This window comes from Haliotis cracherodii, unplaced genomic scaffold, assembly GCF_022045235.1.
Source record: "Haliotis cracherodii isolate W230 unplaced genomic scaffold, xgHalCrac1.p SCAF_21, whole genome shotgun sequence".
In the NCBI taxonomy this organism is placed as follows: domain Eukaryota; kingdom Metazoa; phylum Mollusca; class Gastropoda; order Lepetellida; family Haliotidae; genus Haliotis; species Haliotis cracherodii.
Genome location: NW_027266277.1, coordinates 3,893,986 through 3,915,077, shown reverse-complemented (window position 1 = coordinate 3,915,077; position 21,092 = coordinate 3,893,986). Strand labels below are relative to the sequence as shown.

General features: G+C 35.8%; 1 protein-coding gene across 3 annotated transcripts in view; it reads right to left on the bottom strand.

Annotated features, from left to right (window-relative positions):
* LOC139470700 (zinc finger protein rotund-like) overlaps positions 1-21,092 on the bottom strand; it is a 396,945-nt gene that overhangs the window by 199,034 nt on the left and 176,819 nt on the right. For all 3 annotated transcript variants that reach the window (XM_071252955.1, XM_071252956.1, XM_071252957.1), the window contains exon 2: positions 18,842-18,917. In XM_071252955.1, the coding sequence (XP_071109056.1) occupies positions 18,842-18,917 (76 nt within the window). The remainder of the gene's footprint in view (positions 1-18,841; positions 18,918-21,092) is intronic.

Genomic DNA, 21,092 nt, shown 5'->3' with positions numbered 1-21,092 from the left:
GATACACACTTTCCTTGTCACATACATTGATACATACTTTCCTTGTCACACACATTGATACACAAACTTTCCTTTACACACACATTGATACACACACTTTCCTTTACACACACATTGATACACACACTTTCCTTGTCACACATATTGATATGTACACACTTTCCTTGTCACACACATTGATACACACTTTCCTTGTCACACACATTGATACACACTTTCCTTGTCACACACATTTATACACACTTTGTTGTCACACACATTGATACACACGTTACTTGTCACAGACATTGATACACACTTTCCTTGTCACACACATTGATACACACTTTCCTTGTCACACACATTGATACACACTTTACTTGTCACACACTTTGATGCACACTTTACTTGTCACACACATTGATACACACTTTCCTTGTCACACACATCGATACACAAACTTTCCTTGTCACACACATCGATACACACACCTGGAGGTAGCCCAGTCATGTCAGACACTGCTCCACCAGGAGGTATCTGAGTCATGTCAGACACTGCCCCACCAGGAGGTAGCCAAGTCATGTCAGACACTGCCCCACCTGGAGGTATGGGTAGCCCAGTCATGTCAGACACTGCCCCACCAGGAGGTAGCCCAGTCATGTCAGACACTGCCCCACCTGGAGGTATGGGTAGCCCAGTCATGTCAGACACTGCTCCACCAGGAGGTAGCCTAGTCATGTCAGGCACTGCCCCACCTGGCGGTAGCCCAGTCATGTCAGACACTGCCCCACCTGGAGGTAGCCCAGTCATGTCAGACACTGCCCACCAGGAAGTAGCCCAGTCATGTCAGACACTGCCCCACCTGGAGGTAGCCCAGTCATGTCAGACACTGCCCCACCTGGAGATAGTCCTATCATGTCAGACACTGCCCCACCTGGAGGTAGCCCAGTCATGTCAGACACTGCCCCACCTGGAGATAGTCCTATCATGTCAGACACTGCCCCACGTGGAGGTAGCCCAGTCATGTCAGACACTGCCCCACCTAGAGATAGCCCAGTCATGTCAGACACTGCCCCACCAGGAGGTAGCCGAGTCATGTCAGACACTGCCCCACCTGGAGGTATGGGTAGCCAAGTCATGTCAGACACTGCCCCACCAGGAGGTAGCCCAGTCATGTCAGACACTGCCCCATCTGGAGGTATGGGTAGCCCAGTCATGTCAGACACTGCCCCACCAGGAGGTAGCCGAGTCATGTCAGATACTGCCCCACCTGGAGGTAGCCCTATCATGTCAGACACTGTCCCACCAGGCGGTAGCCTTATCATGTCAGAAACTGCCCCACCTGGAGGTATGGGTAGCCCAGTCATGTCAGACACTGCCCCACCTACAGGTAGCCCAGTCATGTCAGACACTGCCCACCAGGAGGTATGGGTAGCCGAGTCATGTGAGACACTGCCCCACCTGGATGTAGCCCAGTCATGTCAGACACTGCCCCACCTAGAGGTAGCCCAGTCATGTCAGACACTGCCCCACCAGGAGGTATGGGTAGCCCAGTCATGTCAGACACTGCCCCACCAGGAGGTAGCCAAGTCATGCTATAATATAACTGAAAAATTGTTCACAGCAGTGTATAATGGTTTATAACCCTTATCATTGCCTCACATACTCCAAACCTCACACACACTAATCTTCCCTCCCACACACACTCTAGCACATTCTTTTTTCATGATTAAAGAATGTATTTGATATCCAATTCATGTGAGGTTTTTTTGACAGAAACTCGGAATCCCCAAGAACCCCCAAGAATATCCCCAATTCCATCAAGGGTTAACTGAGGAACTTCAGTGACAAAAGCTATAGGGTTAATGAGAACTACGCCACTCCAACTTAAGCCCTGAATTGAATTTGATGCTTTTATGTTGTATGTTTGGACTTTTACAGTGCAGAATGTAATCACCTTGTATTTGGTTACATCACAATAATGAGGGACGATACCACCATGGTTACAAAGAACTTCCTTGTCTTTCAAAGCATTTAATGAGATTCCATGTCAACATTATTTAATTCTTCCGCACACTGAAAACTGTACACATTGAAATCCCCCTCACGAATACCGTAACACACGCGAAAATTGCACAAAATATCTTATTAGTTACGTTACCGTATTTCCTCTGAGCTAAGTTTTGGAATCCCAATCTGCAGATTGGAGGTAAGAAATTTGGATTTTGTATCATATCAGATTCCAGTGTTACAGGAGGACTTGCTAGTGTATTCATATCAGGATCAAACCTGCACTATTGCCCAGATAATCTCATGGCTTTACAACTGTGCTACCTTCATCTTTGATCCATTTTCTCATCCCCTTTTCACAATGACATCCCCCTGAGGCCCTTCATCACTCCTCCTATGCAATGTAATACATACACAATATTAAATCATAAATCCACTATTGTGGCCAACCAATCCACACTTTGACACCACTGAAAAGTCGGGGGTAAGAGTTGCCCCCCTTGGGCTTGCCAGGAACCTATATGATCATGGTTCACATCCATATTCACCAAGATTATATTTCAAGGTTTATCAGCACCATACCCGTGTTCATGGGTTTCACCAAAGTAGTTAGACCTGCATCACTTATGACCTGCTACACCAAAGCAGTTAGACTTGCATCACTAAAGACCTGCTACACCAAAGTGGTTAGTAGTCACTTTAAGTTTTTCCTCCCAAATCCAGCTGACTAGCGTGATCTAAGTGAAACACTCTTTAATATGGTGAAAAGAAAACTATCACAGAGAGCTCTTCTGGCTCCACCCATGGACGCCCCTTATGGACGCCCCTTCATAACATGGCTGGAATATCGCTAAAAGCATCATATTCCTATACTAAGTCACCTGCAGAATGCTCACAAAACCTGACTTGAAAAAATGAAAATGATATATTGCATTCTTCTATAAAATGAACACGAGACCTCTATTATTAATCACAAAATGTGAAAACTCTACATATTCTGAATCTCTTTCTGGACATCTTTTGTCACACTAACTTTTGGTTGTAAAACAAGGAGAGTTTAGCTTACAGTCATAGTATATTTTTTACTATAATTTCCATTTTTTAAATAGGTATATCATTTCTAATTATTCAACCCTGACCAATATGGGATTTCAAGAGGGGTTTCACAAAATGTCTAAAAATGTAAGATGTCAGTTTTATTTAACATTCCCTTTCTAAAAATCTTTATCATTTTTTAAACAAATAATTTAGATTTACACAACAGAGTCACAACCGCCAGACTGATATTTTGTTCAGGACACATAACGGTATGAATTACTCACAATCCAAATATCTTCCTTCTGAGACCTATTCATTTTCAAAGTTTCAAAAGCTTAAATGAGTATTTCAATTTAATTCAAAACATTAACGATCTCAAATTTAAACCAGATATGCCTATAGTGAAAAAAATCGCTTACACCTCAAATCTAAAATAATATAAAATAAACTAAGCCTGTTTATATCACATCACCGTACGTAAATAGTAAAATGACTTATCATACAAAACTCTGCCACATGTCAGTTCTCTGTCATCCAAATATTTGCCTAAAAATCAGAAATAAAAAGCGTCACTTACAAAGTAATTCTGGGTTGCCTATCAATGTTATCATGTGACTGAATAAACACCACTATTGAAGCAAGTTCTTCACTAGGGGTAATGCTATACACATCATTAGCCCAATTGCAGCGCAGCAATCAAAATGAGGCTCTCGCTTTTCCTAGTGGGAGTCAGCTGTTTTGCATATCAGCTCTATTATTGCATTAGGATTAGGCAGCTTATCTCCCAAAATTAGTTTCCAAACACAGCTGGCTTTTAAAGCACCATTGGCCATTCTGTTCCTCACAAGGACTTACAAAAAGTCTAAAATATGCTGTGAAGAATTACGCTACCCTGTACAAACATAAGGCAGTTTCTAAACTGTTCCTTCGCAAGCTTACCTCGACCATTTTGCAGTTTGATGTTCATGCTTGTTCAAATATTATTCTATGATGGGATTAACTACTGCCGCTGTTATTACTACAACAACAACCTCTATTCTGGCGGTAGCTGCTGCTACTACTACTACTACTACTACTGTTGCTGCTGCTACTATTACTGTTGCTGCTACTGCTACCACTACCACTACCACTACCACTACCACTACTGCAACTACTAGCGTTGCTGCTACTGCTAGTACCACTGCATGACCCATGAAGATCCATGCTTGTCGTAAGAGGTGACTAACAGGATCGGGTGGTCAGGCTCGCTGACTTGGTTGATGCAAGTCATCGGATCCCAATTGCGTAAATTGATGCTCATGATATCAGTCACTGAATTGTCTTGTCCAGACTTGATAATTTACAGACTGCAATCAGGACTACTTCTACTACTATTACTGCTACTTCTACTGCTTCTACTACTACTACCACAACCAGTACTACTGCTGCTTTTGTTACTACTACCACTACTGCTGCTAGGGCTGCTGTTGATGCTACTACTACTACTACCATGACTCAAATTAATTCCATGTGTAGGACTTATCTTAATGTCATGTGACAGTGATTACTCAAGTTAATTTCATGTGACAGTGTATGACTTACCATAATGTCATGTGACAGTGATTACGCTAGCTAATGTCATGTAAGAGTGCATGACTTAAGTAAATGTCATGTAAGAGTGCATGACTCAAGTTAATGTCATGGGACAGTGCATGACTTATCTTAATGTCATGGGACAGTGCATGACTTATCTTAATGTCATGTGACAGTGATTACTCTAGCTAATGTCATGTAAGAGTGCATGACTCAAGTAATTGTCATGTAAGAGTGCATGACTCAAGTTTATGTCATGTGAGAGTGCATGACTGATCTTAATGTCATGGGACAGTGCATGACTTATCTTAATGTCATGGGACAGTGCATGACTTATCTTAATGACATGTGACAGTGATTACTCTAGCTAATGTCATGTAAGAGTGCATGACTCAAGTAATTGTCATGTAAGAGTGCATGACTCAAGTTTATGTCATGTGAGAGTGCATGACTGATCTTAATGTCATGGGACAGTGCATGACTTATCTTAATGTCATGGGACAGTGCATGACTTATCTTAATGTCATGTGACAGTGATTACTCTAGCTAATGTCATGTAAGAGTGCATGACTCAAGTAATTGTCATGTAAGAGTGCATGACTCAAGTTTATGTCATGTGAGAGTGCATGACTGATCTTAATGTCATGGGACAGTGCATGACTTATCTTAATGTCATGTGACAGTGTATGACCTATCTTAATGTCATGGGACAGTGCATGACTTATCGTAATGTCATGTAACAGTGATTACTTAGGTTAATGTCATCTGAGAGTGCATGACTTAAGTAAATGACATGTAAGAGTGCTTGATTCAAGTAAATTTCATGTCAGAGTGCATGATTCAAGTAAATGACATGTAAGAGTGCATGACTCAAGTAAATGTCATGTAAGAGTGCATGACTCAAGTAATTGTCATGTAAGAGTGCATGACTCAAGTTTATGTCATGTGAGAGTGCATGACTCAAGTAAATGTCATGTAAGAGTGCATGACTCAAGTTTATGTCATGTGAGAGTGCATGACTGATCTTAATGTCATGGGACAGTGCATGACTTATCTTAATGTCATGTGACAGTGTATGACCTGTCTTAATGTCATGGGACAGTGCATGACTTATCGTAATGTCATGTAACAGTGATTTCTTAAGTTAATGTCATCTGAGAGTGCATGACTTAAGTAAATGACATGTAAGAGTGCTTGATTCAAGTAAATGACATGTAAGAGTGCATGACTCAAGTAAATGTCATGTAAGAGTGCATGACTCAAGTAAATGACATGTACGAGTGCATGTCTCAAGTAAATGACATGTAAGAGTGCATGTCTCAAGTTAATGTCATGTAAGTGTGCATGACTCAAGTAAATGACATGTAAGAGTGCTTGATTCAAGTAAATGTCATGTAAGAGTGCATGATTCAAGTAAATGACATGTAAGAGTGCATGACTCAAGTAAATGACATGTACGAGTGCATGTCTCAAGTAAATGACATGTAAGAGTGCATGTCTCAAGTTCATGTCATGTAAGTGTGCATGACTCAAGTAAATGACATGTAAGAGTGCATGACTCAAGTAAATGTCATGTAAGAGTGCATGACTCAAGTAAATGACATGTAAGAGTGCATGACTCAAGCTAATGTCATCTGAGAGTGCATGACTCAAGTAAATGTCATGTAAGAGTGCATGACTTATCTTAATGTCATGTAACAGTGATTACTTAAGTTAATGTGAATTGAGTGTGCTTGATTCATGTAAATGTCATGTGACAGTGTATGACTCAAGTTAATGTCTTGTGAGAGTGCATGACTCTCAACTGTGACACTTCATGACTCAATGACATGTGTTTGAATATGTGTTCACATATACAAACATAATATATACAAAATCAAATGCACTGACTTTTATGCTAATCTAGAAATGTTCTATTTCTCAGCACAACTTTATCCAAATTTGTCAGTTCAGCACAATGAATTCAAGATGGAGATCTGTCGGGTTCACAATAAACCCAAGCCCACACAACAGTACAAATCTATTCCAGGTCTTATCATGCTGACTGATGCCAAGAACAGTTTAATGCTTAAATGATTCTATGACAATCTGTGTCTTTATGGGTAAAAATGAAAGTGTACCCAAACGCTTAAACACATCAAGTGCAGCAAAAGTTGTGTGTGATGGAAGAAGGAAAGATGTCAGCATGTCTTGCTGCGGAGGAGGAGGAGTGCGGTTTTATGCTCTACCAAGCTTCATCAGTATCAAAACAAAAACGGCAAGTTTGAAACTTTAAACTTACATGCAAAACTTGCCAAATCTTAACAAACATAGAACAAAATACAAAATAAACATCTAGAAAGTTCACTGGTAGTCCCTCAATGTGGTATTTTAATCAAAATACCTTTATCCCAACCCTTGCCAAAACACTATTCTTCACGCTGAGTCTCAAGCTTAGAGATAATAGACGCAGGATCGAGGGTTGAACCAAAGCGAGGCTGACGAAGAACATGGGGTGATGTTGAGATCTCACGATCCGAATCTAACACACAAAACAGCCCAAAGAAAAATGCTTCAATTTCTGTATACTGTTTTTTCTTGTAATTTCACCCCTTATTCCACATACTATGACCATTTCGCATCTCAGTTGCAAATAACTGCAGCATAATGTACAGTTTGTGCAAATAAAATCTTAATTAGCAATTTACTAGTAGCAGTGTTATGCCAAAACAAAATGAAGTTGGCCTCATGATTTCGGATATAATCATCCTATGTTTTGTGGATTAACAACTGTGAAGGTGTGGATATCAATGTCTCAGAGTGTAACACCATCTAATGACAACAGGTTCAAGTGGATTTATGGAACTAGAAATTTAGCTTAATGTGATGTACTTTAAAAAATATGATTAATACTGTTGTTCTATTTCTTATAAAAAATGGTGAATGACAGACAATTCATTCCAAGATGTGATGCCATCAAGGAAAATACCCATAAAGCGAATAAGAGTGTTCTCATCAGATACTTGGACATCGTTCATTTTGTTCTGTTATCAATGTCTTTCAATTTCAATATATGACTGATTACAAGTAGGGATCAGGTTACTAATTATACTTTCTAATGAGATTTCTTTTTTCAAACTCATTGTCATCAATATTGTATTTTCATGAACTTAGGAATACCTTAAGAAGAAAATCTTATTAAATATTTTTTTTGGTTTTAATGTATTTTGGTTTTTAAATTCAATTTAATGTTATTTATTTCAAAAATAATTTCCATCTCTTGAAAAGTTAGAATCATGATGATAAAAAAATTCAGCTGAATCCATTCTCATTCAGATAAAATTACAATTTTCAATAAAAACAAGGAAGGATCTGAACTGTCTTTGGGGGGAACTATATAGGTTTACCACTAAAACATGAAATTTAGATGAAAAGACATTATTTTTTCAACCTTCCATAAACAAGTATGAAACTATGGTTGTCATGCTTTATAGCAACTGAAATCTAAGGCATAAATGCTTTTTTAAACTCTATATAAGAAACATTCTACTATGCCGAAAATCTAGAAACAAAAAGTCTTAATACAACTCCTTAGAAACAAAATCGGAAAAATCGTAACCACCATATTCCTCTTGTTCCTAGCGTCTGTGAAAAAGCATGATCTTGTTACAGTAATTGCATTTGTAAATACCATTAATTATACGTATTACAATAAAAGACAATTTTCTGTAATGGACGATAAAATTGTGAAAAGAACAATAATGTTGTTGAAATTCACAGTTTTATGTTAAAAGCATTCATCAGTGCAAGGCCGCTGCAACCTGCTCACACATGGCTAATAGGTCTCGTTTTTAAAAACGTTAAAGTAGTTTTTACCAATTGCTTTTTTGCCCGTCTCCATTAGTGGGGCAAATACAGCTTTCTAACTACAAGATGTAGCGCGTTATGTCCAATTTTGTCAAGTCGTACGTCTTATTGCAAAATGCGTTTCAGTCCCTCATCTAATCAAGACCACTACTCAACAAGAGGGCTTCATGCCTTTATAACCGATGTCCGAATATTCCAAACATGCTTTTGAACACAGCCAGCATTTCTGGTGGTGCGTTCAATTACGCTGTCATGTCAAATGCACATGGACTCCCGTGAAATAACAAAACGTCAGAGTAGAAATGACATCTATGATATACATGAAGTAAACACTACCAATGACATATGCATAATCAAATGACTCAGTTAGCACAAAATATGAGAATTTCATGAGATCACAAATTTAAAGGCGTATGTAATGAGCTCCAAAACAAAAGAAATTTTGGAGCCATTGGCAGTACTTAAACATACAGCCCAGTCTGTTAATATAGAATGGTTTTAGTATCCTTGATTTTGTGGCTGTGAGGTTGTGTGTAATCAGACATTTCAAAAGGTATTTCTTTGCTTTGTGAGGTCAAGAATGTGAATAAAATTTGGACTGGTACACAAATAATGAAAAAAAATGAAATTTGTAATAAAAGATTCTGTAATAAAAGATCAGCCTTTTATGGAATGGCAGCAAGTATATTTTCAGCAGTGAATGAATGTTTTTTGTTTTATTAAATTATTTTACCGCTATCTTTATTGTTTGTTTGTTATTGCAGTTGAAACATTTGATGATCGATGGAACCTATATTGCTTTCATCTCTGCAGTCAAGATCTAAATTAAAATAAAGAAACAACATTATTTTACCAAGCAAATTATTATCAATAAAGGTAGCATGATATTTCCTGATTCTTATCATATTGACAATATTTTCTTTATATTACGTGGTATAACTTTGAATCATGCATTTTCATTTCAATGAAAGGAAGACATTAAAAATTCAAATTATTCTAATTTTAAATATATAATCACACTTTTCAAATGTTAAAAACATATTTTGAAACAAATTCATTTAAGTCAAAAAAGTATTGTAAATAAACCTAATATTCTCTTAACTTAAAACATACACAGACTAAAATTAAATCATAAAGGCTAAACATTTTAACTGCAATGTTACATCATACAAGATGAAGGAAAAGTGTGCCACATCACACGCTCTCATCATAAACTAAGCATATTTACCTCTTATCTGACTAGCATGGCTAAAAAATGGACCTGTTCTGATTAAAACCATCACTGAGACAGTAATTATATATTTTTTTATGGACTTTGTCATAGCAAAGTTGATAGATTTGCAATAACTTGTACAAAATATGTTTCAAATTATCCCAAATTTTATGATCAAATAAACCCCAGAATCATATTTCTAAAAATATATTGAATGAAATCAAATGGCCAAATGTGAAATAAATGTCACATTAAGCCTGTTGTAGCGTATTTTATGTAGGACCATCTAAGATTCACCATGAGCAGCCCTTCTTCATCTACCTTGTGCGTTGATTTTATCACTAGGCACAACATTATTTCTTGTTTATTGGCAGGCCAGCCTGATAAATTAACTCAGGACTGCTAAGCATAAAGAAATTGTTATGTTATATATCTGTTTTTACAGGAATAGCGACCATCAAAAAACAGGAGGAAATAATGTATGCACATTGCTGATTATAAACATGTTGATTTTGGAAAATGGCAATATTATAGATTTTGTATGAGTGCATGTACCTGCATAATTATATAAATTTCAATCAGATTATATATTTGCGTGAAGACAATCCTTTAAAACCCATCTTTACTGTCTACCATGGAGATCACACACATTTATCAGTTTGAGAATATGAACCAATTATGAATTGTTTTATTTCATAATTAATTACAGTAATAGTTTATGAACCATCTATTAACACAACTTCTTCATGGTTTCTGCTTTTATTGAAATTTAATATACAAAAAAAATGTACAGTTAGTGGTTTTGTCACGTTGTATAAAATCAATAATCTTAGATTATACAGATAACAGCCCTGATTAGTGTTTTGCCATTTTAAATGATTTGATTACAGGTTAACTTTGAAACTTTTATTCACTTATATCAGTTGGTTATTTCTGTGAACAAAAGATTTGCTTTTGCATGTGTTTGATGATGGATGCCATCGGTAGCACATGATACACTCACCGTTCTGTGAACACCTGGTAACATCACTATTTGATAGTGATTCATAAACACATGCTCATGATAAAGTCTGAATTATGCAATAGACTCTGCTTTTAGTACATTTCTTGAAAACAGAAAGAATAATACATCAAGTTAGTTTGAATGATTCTACAGCATTCTTGTACTGAACATTCCAAGGAAAAGTGATTTCTTCGTAAGCTGTGTCCAAATATCAATATGTCTTTTCTATAAGTTCTAGCAGTGTCATCTATTGATATACAACATCTGGGCAAGGAGTACGACAAAGACATTATTTATTACCCTTTTTTTCATAAATAAATGAAAGTGAGCAAAGATATATATGTACCATTTGTTTCTCTGAACAGTACAAAATCTTGCCTAATCAGGGTCAAAACATACCATATATCTTTAACCTTGTCAACAGTTTGTCCAGATTGTCTTTTCAACTCCCTGAGGAGTATGCAAGTCCTTGAAATATTTGTGTAACATCTACCTTAAATGTCATCTAAGCCAGTGATACCTTTAAGATTTTGTGCAAGCCTGGCATTGTTGGTGTAAATTCAAACACAAATGGAAATAATCACTGATCACACCTTTGTGCATTTTTGTTTGTTGTATTTTTGTGGTTCGTAGATATCGTTACTGTGGACAAAAATATATACATGTATCTCAATATTTCCCTATACTTCTTTTTCCTTCTTTCATTCATTTACTCATACATTCACTTGCTATGCAACTACCTCAAAATGACTTATACATGGATGCATAACCAGTCAATGATATTTATAAAAGTCTATTGACTGTGGTATACAACAACATTCACGCATAAAATACATACCATGAAATCAAATCAGCATCAACTATACTAAATATCTAGAGGTCACTTTATCTTTATCTATCTCACAGGTCAGATCACCGATTTAAAAAAAGCTCATCATGGCCGACATGCAACAAGAGAGGTGACTGAACTTAAACTGAGAATATTCATTCATAAATCATCAATATGTTTTGTCAATATGTTTTTAATTAACAATAACAAAACTGGAGATAAATAACTTATCTTCTCACTTCTGTTCCCAATAAAAAAAAATTCATTTACGTATTTAGATACTTCCAACCATAAAACAAGCACAGATCTGTCTGTATCGGTAGTGATGGGACGCTGGTTCCCACTATGTGGCTGAAGATGAGAACACTTAACCGAAGGGGGCAGCAATGTGATACCCCTGAAAATAACTTGTTACTGCGTTAAGTGTAATAGGCAATTACTAAATTATATCCTATGATGCTCTCAGGCAAGAAATATAACTGCTTCAGATGACTTTTCAAAGAGCAATGATCATCAGCGAATTGTCCTATTTCATAATCTATTCATTAAGCACTTGTCGCAAAAATGCCAATTAAAGTAAGAGGACTTTGAATCATGAACGCTAACCTTCTGTTTTTACTTACATGAGTGCTCCAATGCTGCCAAAAATTACACAAAGACGACATCTTGGGATATGAAACCATCAAAAGTTGAATCATGGACAGGACATGGCTGTAGGCAGGTTTAGTTGCATTTGGTGATATGGTAGTCTGATTGTGCTTTGACAGCAGTCACATATTCAACAGATGGTGCAGTGGTAACAAAACAGTGCAGAAAAATATAAAGCTGCAAGAATCAATGACGGTGAGTTTTTGGAGTAATAGTGATGGGTTCCCAATGCTTATTCATTTCAACAAAGAAAATTGTTACTTTAAGGAACAAATATGGATATAATCTTTCAATCTTGACAAAATGATACTCTGGTTAATTTTAATGCATTGTCAATACATAGGGTTCTGAGATTGGTCAACATTGGAACTGCCAGTTAATGCAGTGGTATGTTCGATATCACATGCATCTGTCGTCTCCCTTTGGGTGGAGTCTCTATTCAACTGTGCATTATATCATGCATACCTGACCTGTTCAGTTCATGCATAAAGTATATGAATAGAAGATTTGGGACAGGTTCAATCTGTTGACGCCACTGGTGATTTTGAATTTCCTTTTTGTTAAGCAACACATTAGTGTAATACTTGTGGCAGCTAGTGATAAATATGTAATGCCACATTGAACAGAATTTCAAGTTTATAACAGTTTGTTAGCTTTGAGTTGGAGTGAAGCTACTTTGTTGAAAGCAGATCCTAATATAGCCAAGGGACACAACTCTTCACATTGAAATGCCAGAGACAATTATTTACAAAAAAATATTTTTTTGTGACGTTCTGGGCCTCAGTGTTTCCTATACCGGATGACATTAAGATACACAAATATGACATTAAGATATACAAACTGACACAGCCAACCAAAACATCACAAATTTATCTGACAACACAAAACAACATACCCAAGGACACTGTGACATTAAATAATAACACACTTCATATCACATGCTGAACTAAATTAAGTTAGCCATTAGTGCCATGGCACGGCATTGTAGCTTACCTGGAGTCATGCTTCAAGTGTTGACCAAATCTAAAGATCTACCACTAATAACTTCAGGCATCAAGCTAGAAGAGTAGTCTTGTCACAAGGGGTTGTTATGCTGTCAGGAATTCTCAGGATACTATATGATAATAATGACATGTTTAGTGTGAGATGACAGGTTTGCTTCCTCATGACAACAGTGGAAGGAACAAGATGGAGGAACACGGTTTGCAGACTAAACAATATACGTGGCATATGATAACCTTACACACCAGGTAACAATTACCTTGACAGAGCATCAGTGCAAATATTGATTGAATTTGAACAAAAGTGTCAAAGCTGCAGTAAACAAAGCTTTGGCAGAGGGTCCAGTCAAAAATCAAAGGCAAAACTTCAAACAACAGACAAAAACAGATTATTATGAGAAGTTTAATACATAAATTCAAGATCTGCCAAAATGACTGCATAGTGTCCAATATTATTTTGTTTTATATGACTTATGGCACATACTGATTACTGCATTGTCTAAGTTACAGGTCGATGCAAGGTAAAGATTGACCTTTTTTATCTAAAATCTGTTGAGCAGCTCATCATACCTACAAACTAAATTTACTTTCAATTCTGCAAAATTGTTGACATAAATATCTTAAATGTGGTTGGCATGGTGAGATTTGGATTTTTCAGTTTGGACAAAAATGACCAAATTCATAATCATACTATTGCACACGTCATCATTACAACATTGGTAGTTTTCTACAATTAAACTAAAACTGAGAGAGATTTAAGAGAATGTGAAAAGATGTGTCACAACAATTTAACAAAGGAATAACGCTAACTACACTTCCATACAAAATAAGGGTGGTCAGGAAGCCTTGTGGTTAAAGCATTCGTTCATCATGCCAAAGACCCGGTTTCGATTCCTGACATGGGTACAATGTGTGAACCCCATTACTGGTGTGCCCCACCGTGATATTGCTGGAATATTGCTAATAGCGGCGTAAAACCATACTCACTCACTCACTCATTCACTCTGTACAAAATTTAATGGCTGATCTGACAGCCGTATGAAACATCAGAACATCTTAAAAACAATAAGTTGTCATCATTGGTGGCTTCAAGTTCATTGGTCCAGACGTTCTTGTGGAGCAGATATTAGAAGGCATAGAGAAATGACAGAACATGACACACAAGCAAAGCATGGCACAGACGTTCACTAGATACCTTGCTCACGTGAGCTAACAACACAACAAGAGATATTACAACACATCAAAATATCATGTGATAAGATAATCCCATCTAACAGCATACCAAGTGACAACTGGGTTACATATACGACAAAACTAAGGACACTATAGTAATATGAAAGAATCGGTTAACTTAACTGTCCTTAACTGTTTTCAGCATTATATCATAATATTTCATGATACCAACTATCAAAGGATTCTGCATGTAATATGTCATTATGGACAGGAAGATACCAACTGAGAAAGGTTATGATGGATTGTTAAACTCACTCACTGATAAAGGATTCTGCATGTAATACGTCATTATGGACAGGAAGATATCAACTGAGAAAGGTTGTGATGGATTGTTAAACTCACTCACTGATAAAGGATTCTGCATGTAATACGTCATTATGGACAGGAAGATACCAACTGAGAAAGGTTGTGATGGATTGTTAAACTCACTCACTGATGAAGGATTCTGCATGTAATATGTCATTATGGACAGGAAGATATCAACTGAGAAAGGTCGTGATGGATTGTTAAACTCACTCACTGATAAAGGATTCTGCATGTAATATGTCATTATGGACAGGAAGATACCAACTGAGAAAGGTTGTGATGGATTGTTAAACTCACTCACTGATAAAGGATTCTGCATGTAATATGTCATTATGGACAGGAAGATACCAACTGAGAAAGGTTGTGATGCATTGTTAAATTCACTCACTGATAAAGGATTCTGCATGTAATTTGTCATTAATAACTGCATGATATCAACTGACAAAAGAGTTTGTGTGGTAGTAATCTTTATTTACTGCATGATAGATATCAGGATAGGATATATCCTTTGCTACAGCTGTCTGCATGATATATATCACTGAATACTGCATGATACCAACTGACATAATAAAGGCATACATCTATGATCTGTGATCTAGCAGGACAAATGGCCATCTCAACTCAAACGTCCACCTTCACATGGAACCAGGGACAGGTTTGGATCAAGAGATTCCTCCGCGACTCTAGACAGATTCCTAAACTCATTCCTCTTTCCTGACTCTTTCCCATACTAATTCCTTGGTTATATAATTCAACTTTTTGATGACGATATACAGTGGATGAGTTGGATTTAAGCATAAATCTAGTAACATCACAGCACAGAATGCAAGAATGGGCTTCCTAACTTTCTTCTGGGTAACCCAGCACAGTTCTTCATCTTCACAAGCAACACCTAAACCTGCCATGTAATCTCCTCCCTGTCGACATCATATGATTATGTAACACTCCCTATCCCCCCACCCACCAACTCCCCCAACCCTCCCCTGGCATGACATGAGGAATTATTGTAATGTGGGTCTCAGTTCTAGGCTTTAAAAATACCTGCTATTATTTGAGGTGAAGATGTTACTGTTAAAATGAATCAACATGGCTTTATTGTGTTGATCAAATTTGACATCATCTTTATTTCAGTTGATGCTCTTCTGCTTCTTCTTCTTCTTCTTCGATATCATCATCATCATCATCATCATCATCATCATCATCATGTGACTTTTATCAAAATAGCATTATAGGATTTTTCTCCTGAGTGACACAATAAATAAATAATGGTAACTTTAGAATTTATTTGTAGACATATTCATATCGAATATTCATATTCAAAAATATTTGTCCATTAAGCATGGCTTCTTAGTGTTCCAGCTTTATTGTTTCTTTCTTAATGAACCACACAGACACACAGGCACACAAACACACAAACACACAGACACACAAACACACACAAACACACACTCACACACACACAAACACATTCTCACAAAGGCACACAGACACACAGACACACACTCACAAAGGCACACACACACATGTACTCACACACACACACAGAAGTATCAATTTAGGTGAAAAACAAACAGACTTTTAAGCTCTGATTTGCCTCTATACAAACACATGTATAGATTGACTATATGACGATTGATGTAATAGATTTCTACAATGATAATATGCTGTAATTAGTAATATATTTATTCATGTATAAGTATACTGATTTCTTTGCTCTTGTATTGGCAATATCTTTATTCAAAAGAAACAGCTATTTTGATCAATACAATGTATCATTTGACAAGCATCTTAAAAAATATACATCTTTCATTTCTGTTGATTCACAGTGAATATCTCAGAACTTGTATGCTTGTATGCTAGTCAAAAACTGCAAAAATAACTCCTTCTAAGAATCTTTAATACGAGAATAAAGTTTTCTGTAAAATGATAGTATTTATCTTTAATTTCATGCTGCAAAACAACTCATGCATTTCTTTTAATAAAAGAAACATGCATCATGACAAGATAGTAAGTCGCGTCTGTAGCTCATCGGAATTTCTGTGATTTATTGAAAATATTAATTATCACATTGCATATAATTTGCAATAATATCTCAAACAATCAAAACCTTTATCAATCAATGATTAATCAATTTATACACCAAACTAATATTAATATTAATGCGTAATGAAATTCTGATTGATAATGAAAGAAAGTGGCAACTTCGATATGGCGCACATGTTCATTATCAGATAATATTTCTGTGAACAATTAATAATGAAAATATTTTTGAATTAATTCACAAGTGTTATTGTTGTTTAGGCAATGATTTCAAAATATGTTGGCATTACTGCTTTGTACAATATCCAAATATGTAGAAACCTGAAGTGTATGTAGATATATATTTTGTATGTACCACATATGAAATGTCTGAGTCAGGGATTATTGTTAACCCCAGGGTCAGTAAATATGTCCTGATAAAATTACATACAAGACTGAGTTAGCAATGGTGGCAATGTCTCAAACTGTATAAAAGACTGTGAGCAAGTTTAAAGGCAAAATTACTTAGATGCTCCATGTAAGGTTGTTCAGGCCATGTGGTTTTAGAGGAAATGAAAAAAATATGTTTAAAATGGATGACAGGGAACAATCAACAAATCACAGAAAACAGAGGATGGACAGTGTGCCGTGACAATGTGCTGTGACAATGTGCCGTGACTTGGCTCACATAAACCTAAGGTTAAGGTGAGCTAACAAGGAACACAGAAACCAAACTTGTATCTTCTAATCTTATACCGGGACATATGCAGTCAATTGATCCATGAAATAGTTGCTTGTTGTGTCTAGATTTAAAAAAAACATTTGTCACATTGAAAAAGGACCAATAATTGAATAAAACTATATTTCAGTTGAAGAAGAATTATTTACAAACACAATTTGATAATATATATGAATATTTTAAAACAGGTCTTTACATCAAATTCAAATGCCTCAGGGAAAAAATCGAAACTGTCTATTGCCCTTAATAATAATAATTTCAGTCCAAGTATGATTGGGTAAATTATCAACTGATGAGCAAACATCAAATTTCAAAACAAGTACAGATTTGTTAACTTAGAAACAATTATTTTTCTAAATGATGTAAGCAAAGATAATTGATAATTAAACCCTTGCACAAAAGAAAATATGTATATGGTTCAGCATACAGAAACATTAAGTCATTATGACAACTTTACAATTTACAACAAAAAAAGAGAGAAAAATATTGTATTTACATCTTCTTACAAATAAGGCCATAGCAAGAAAATAACATGTTATTTTCCTTAGAAAAGAACATGTTAAATTATGAAAGGATAGGTTTGTATATATTAGAAACCTTATAAGGACATAACTAGTAAACTAGCAGATACTGTTATAAACGTGTGAAGTACCACACTGACAGCATTTAAATAAGTACATGTATATTGACATTATCACCAAAACAAACTATTCATTTCAGTTTCATTTATCTCAAGTCAAGTTGACATTCCAGAAAGGAATGAATTTATTCCAGATAAAAAACCTCTCATATTTTTGGGATGCCAGAAAAGAAACTTGGTTTACATAGCAAGTCAATTTGTACTCCATTACAGGAGAATAATTTCGTCATGACCTTGCTCGCAGGGAATATTTTTGTTTGAAGGATTTAAGTATTTAATCAGATTAAATTTTGATATGAAATCAAGTACAAAAATCATCCAAAAGCATAATTTCCTAATTTTTTAATTCAGAGTAATCAAATCATAAAATGAATATGAATTCAATTTTCGTGATAGAATCATGATCAGGGAAGGTCTTTTTTCTATTTCAATGAATAACAATTCCAAAAAATCCTCAGTTAACCTCACCCTGTTGAAAACAGCACATCTTCCCTGCCAGGTTTATAACTACACCATAAACATAGAAATCAATTGACAGCATATGTCGATATTCTTATCCAAATTTCTCAAATCTTGAAATAAATAAAAATACAGAATTAAAAATTAACAAAGTTGATTGAAATCAGTAGTTTTCTCATTACACTTGTGTAATGGTTGCATTGAGATCAAAATCAATCTCCCCTCAGAACATTCCCCGAGCCGCTCTCTCAACATAGGGGGTTCTTAGTGACGAACTCTTCAGAGAAAAAAGGCTGAAAAGCTTACCTGCATTGGCGTCCAGAGGCTGAAATCCTCTCTTTGGTGCCTTTCGGTCATATTCAGTCCAGCGTAGCATTCCGGACTGCCAAAAGATCGATACATCATAATTAAGAAAAGTTAAGTAAAAATCTATGTGTAGAAATCTTCTTTGTCTTCACTGAGTCCCTGTTTTGAGCTAGGCAGGAACTGACATGGTTTTCTAAAACGGGTTGGGAGTTATTACTCAACAAGTCTCGCCTGAGGGGTGCTACCACTCCGAAATCACACCCATAGGGCTCCCTCTCTTCTCTCCATGAAAAATCTCTCCACCGCTATAGTGCTGAGCGCCAGGGAAAAAGACCTAGAGTGGGGCCCCAAGTGTGGCTTAGGTGGTTTTACGTTGGAGAATTTGATATCACCAGCGATGTCATTAAGAAAGCTGCTGAGGGAGATCGCTAGTGCTGCAACTGTAGAAATGCATTGCAACCACCGTTACCAATTTGCTGCACAGAACGTGCAAACCATGAAATTCTTGAGTTTGGAGGATCCTACGATTCTTCACTCTAATTTACATAATTTTCAGACGTGGGAATTTTTTTTACAACCTTAAATCCTTGTTCGAGCTATTTGTTGAAACAATTTTCATTTTCATTTAAACCATCATAAACACTATTTTTCACTATTGAAAACAGACTTGTTAATATTTCAGTAATCATTTTCAAATCAGAAACAATAAATTTGAATGATTCTCAAATTCTAAAATTTGACATTAGATTTCAATTTTTTCTTAAATTGAAACTGAAGCAAGAAATGATACCAAAATATGGGTGGGCTTCAAAAAGAGGGTATTTCTTAAATTTTCAATGTTCATTTCAAAATTTGAAATAAACTTGGCAGGCTCTGACCAAAGATCAAGCACTAAATTTTGATTGGTGTAATTTTGATGCAAAATCGGAAAGATATCTGGTTATAAATGACTGGTCTCAAAAATCTGATATCGAACCAAAGGATAGTTGTCAATTTCAACTCAAAATTATTGATCGCCAATTTCAAATTAAAGCACCCATACTCAGTATCATAACTTGGAATGTTAAATCCAATCCAAATGGAAAGAGCATAAACACGAGAGGCATTAAAATTTGTGCCTTTGTGTTTAAGGTTCTGGTAAGAAGAATCACAAAAATAAGATGTCAGCAATAATAAACAAGATCCGGGACCAAATACTTAAGCGTGTTAATGAATCGGTTTATTTCAATGAGCACAGTAGTGAAGTGGAGATATTACCAGTTAAACTAATCAAATCATCTTAAAATGTTATCAAATTGTTTCCAACGTTATGTTTGACAAAAGGTTTATAATATCAAATGTGAATGCTGTATTATTAATAAATTAAAAATATTCAGTTGGAATTGTGGGGATATAAAGACACCATTGGGTATACTCAGAGTATCGTATCTGTGCGTAATGGCCCTCATATACTCCGTACATGTAAACAAAGGATACATCTCCACTCATGGGGAAAGAAAATTAATATCAGAATTAAAACCTAACACAGTTATTGTGGTAATATTTCATATTTAATAGTGTGAAAAGGTTATAAGAAATTAGTCTTACAAGTTAATATTATCTGAAACAAATGTATCGTGAATGTCAATAAAATATTCATCAATTTTGAATGTATGTGATTACTAAGTTCAAAGTATCTACAAGAATTAAAATCAAATCATAAACTACCAAACTTACCGCCAAGGAAACATGATAACAGTAAAACCCAACCCTGCTTTTACAGCTTTTATTACGTTAAGTAATGTCATGTCAACATATTCAGGGCCATCATTAACCATACAGTTGCCCTGAACAAGCATACTTCAATGACAGCTTCTATTCCATACCACTGAAATGTGGCTCAACTGTCTATTTACCATGCTTGGTCCTGAAGATCTATTGATTTACTAGTTTGTATCTATAAGAAAATATACGCATTGTACATTGATAAATGGGAAATATTTATCCAAGTAAAATTAGATAAATTAGATTAAATAGCAAATGAAATATACCGTCTACAAAAACAAATCCAAGAAAACAAATGACCAGTTAGAATTGTACAGTGGTTTGCCCAACATTGAATAAAAACATATTCTATTACACACACAAATTGTAATTTTCTCATAAAATTATCAAAATATTGTCTCCACATTCTTTATCATGCACTTTTCACTGATTAACAACTATCAAACTGTCAGGAAACTGTAAATTTTATTTAAAAATTGCCATTATT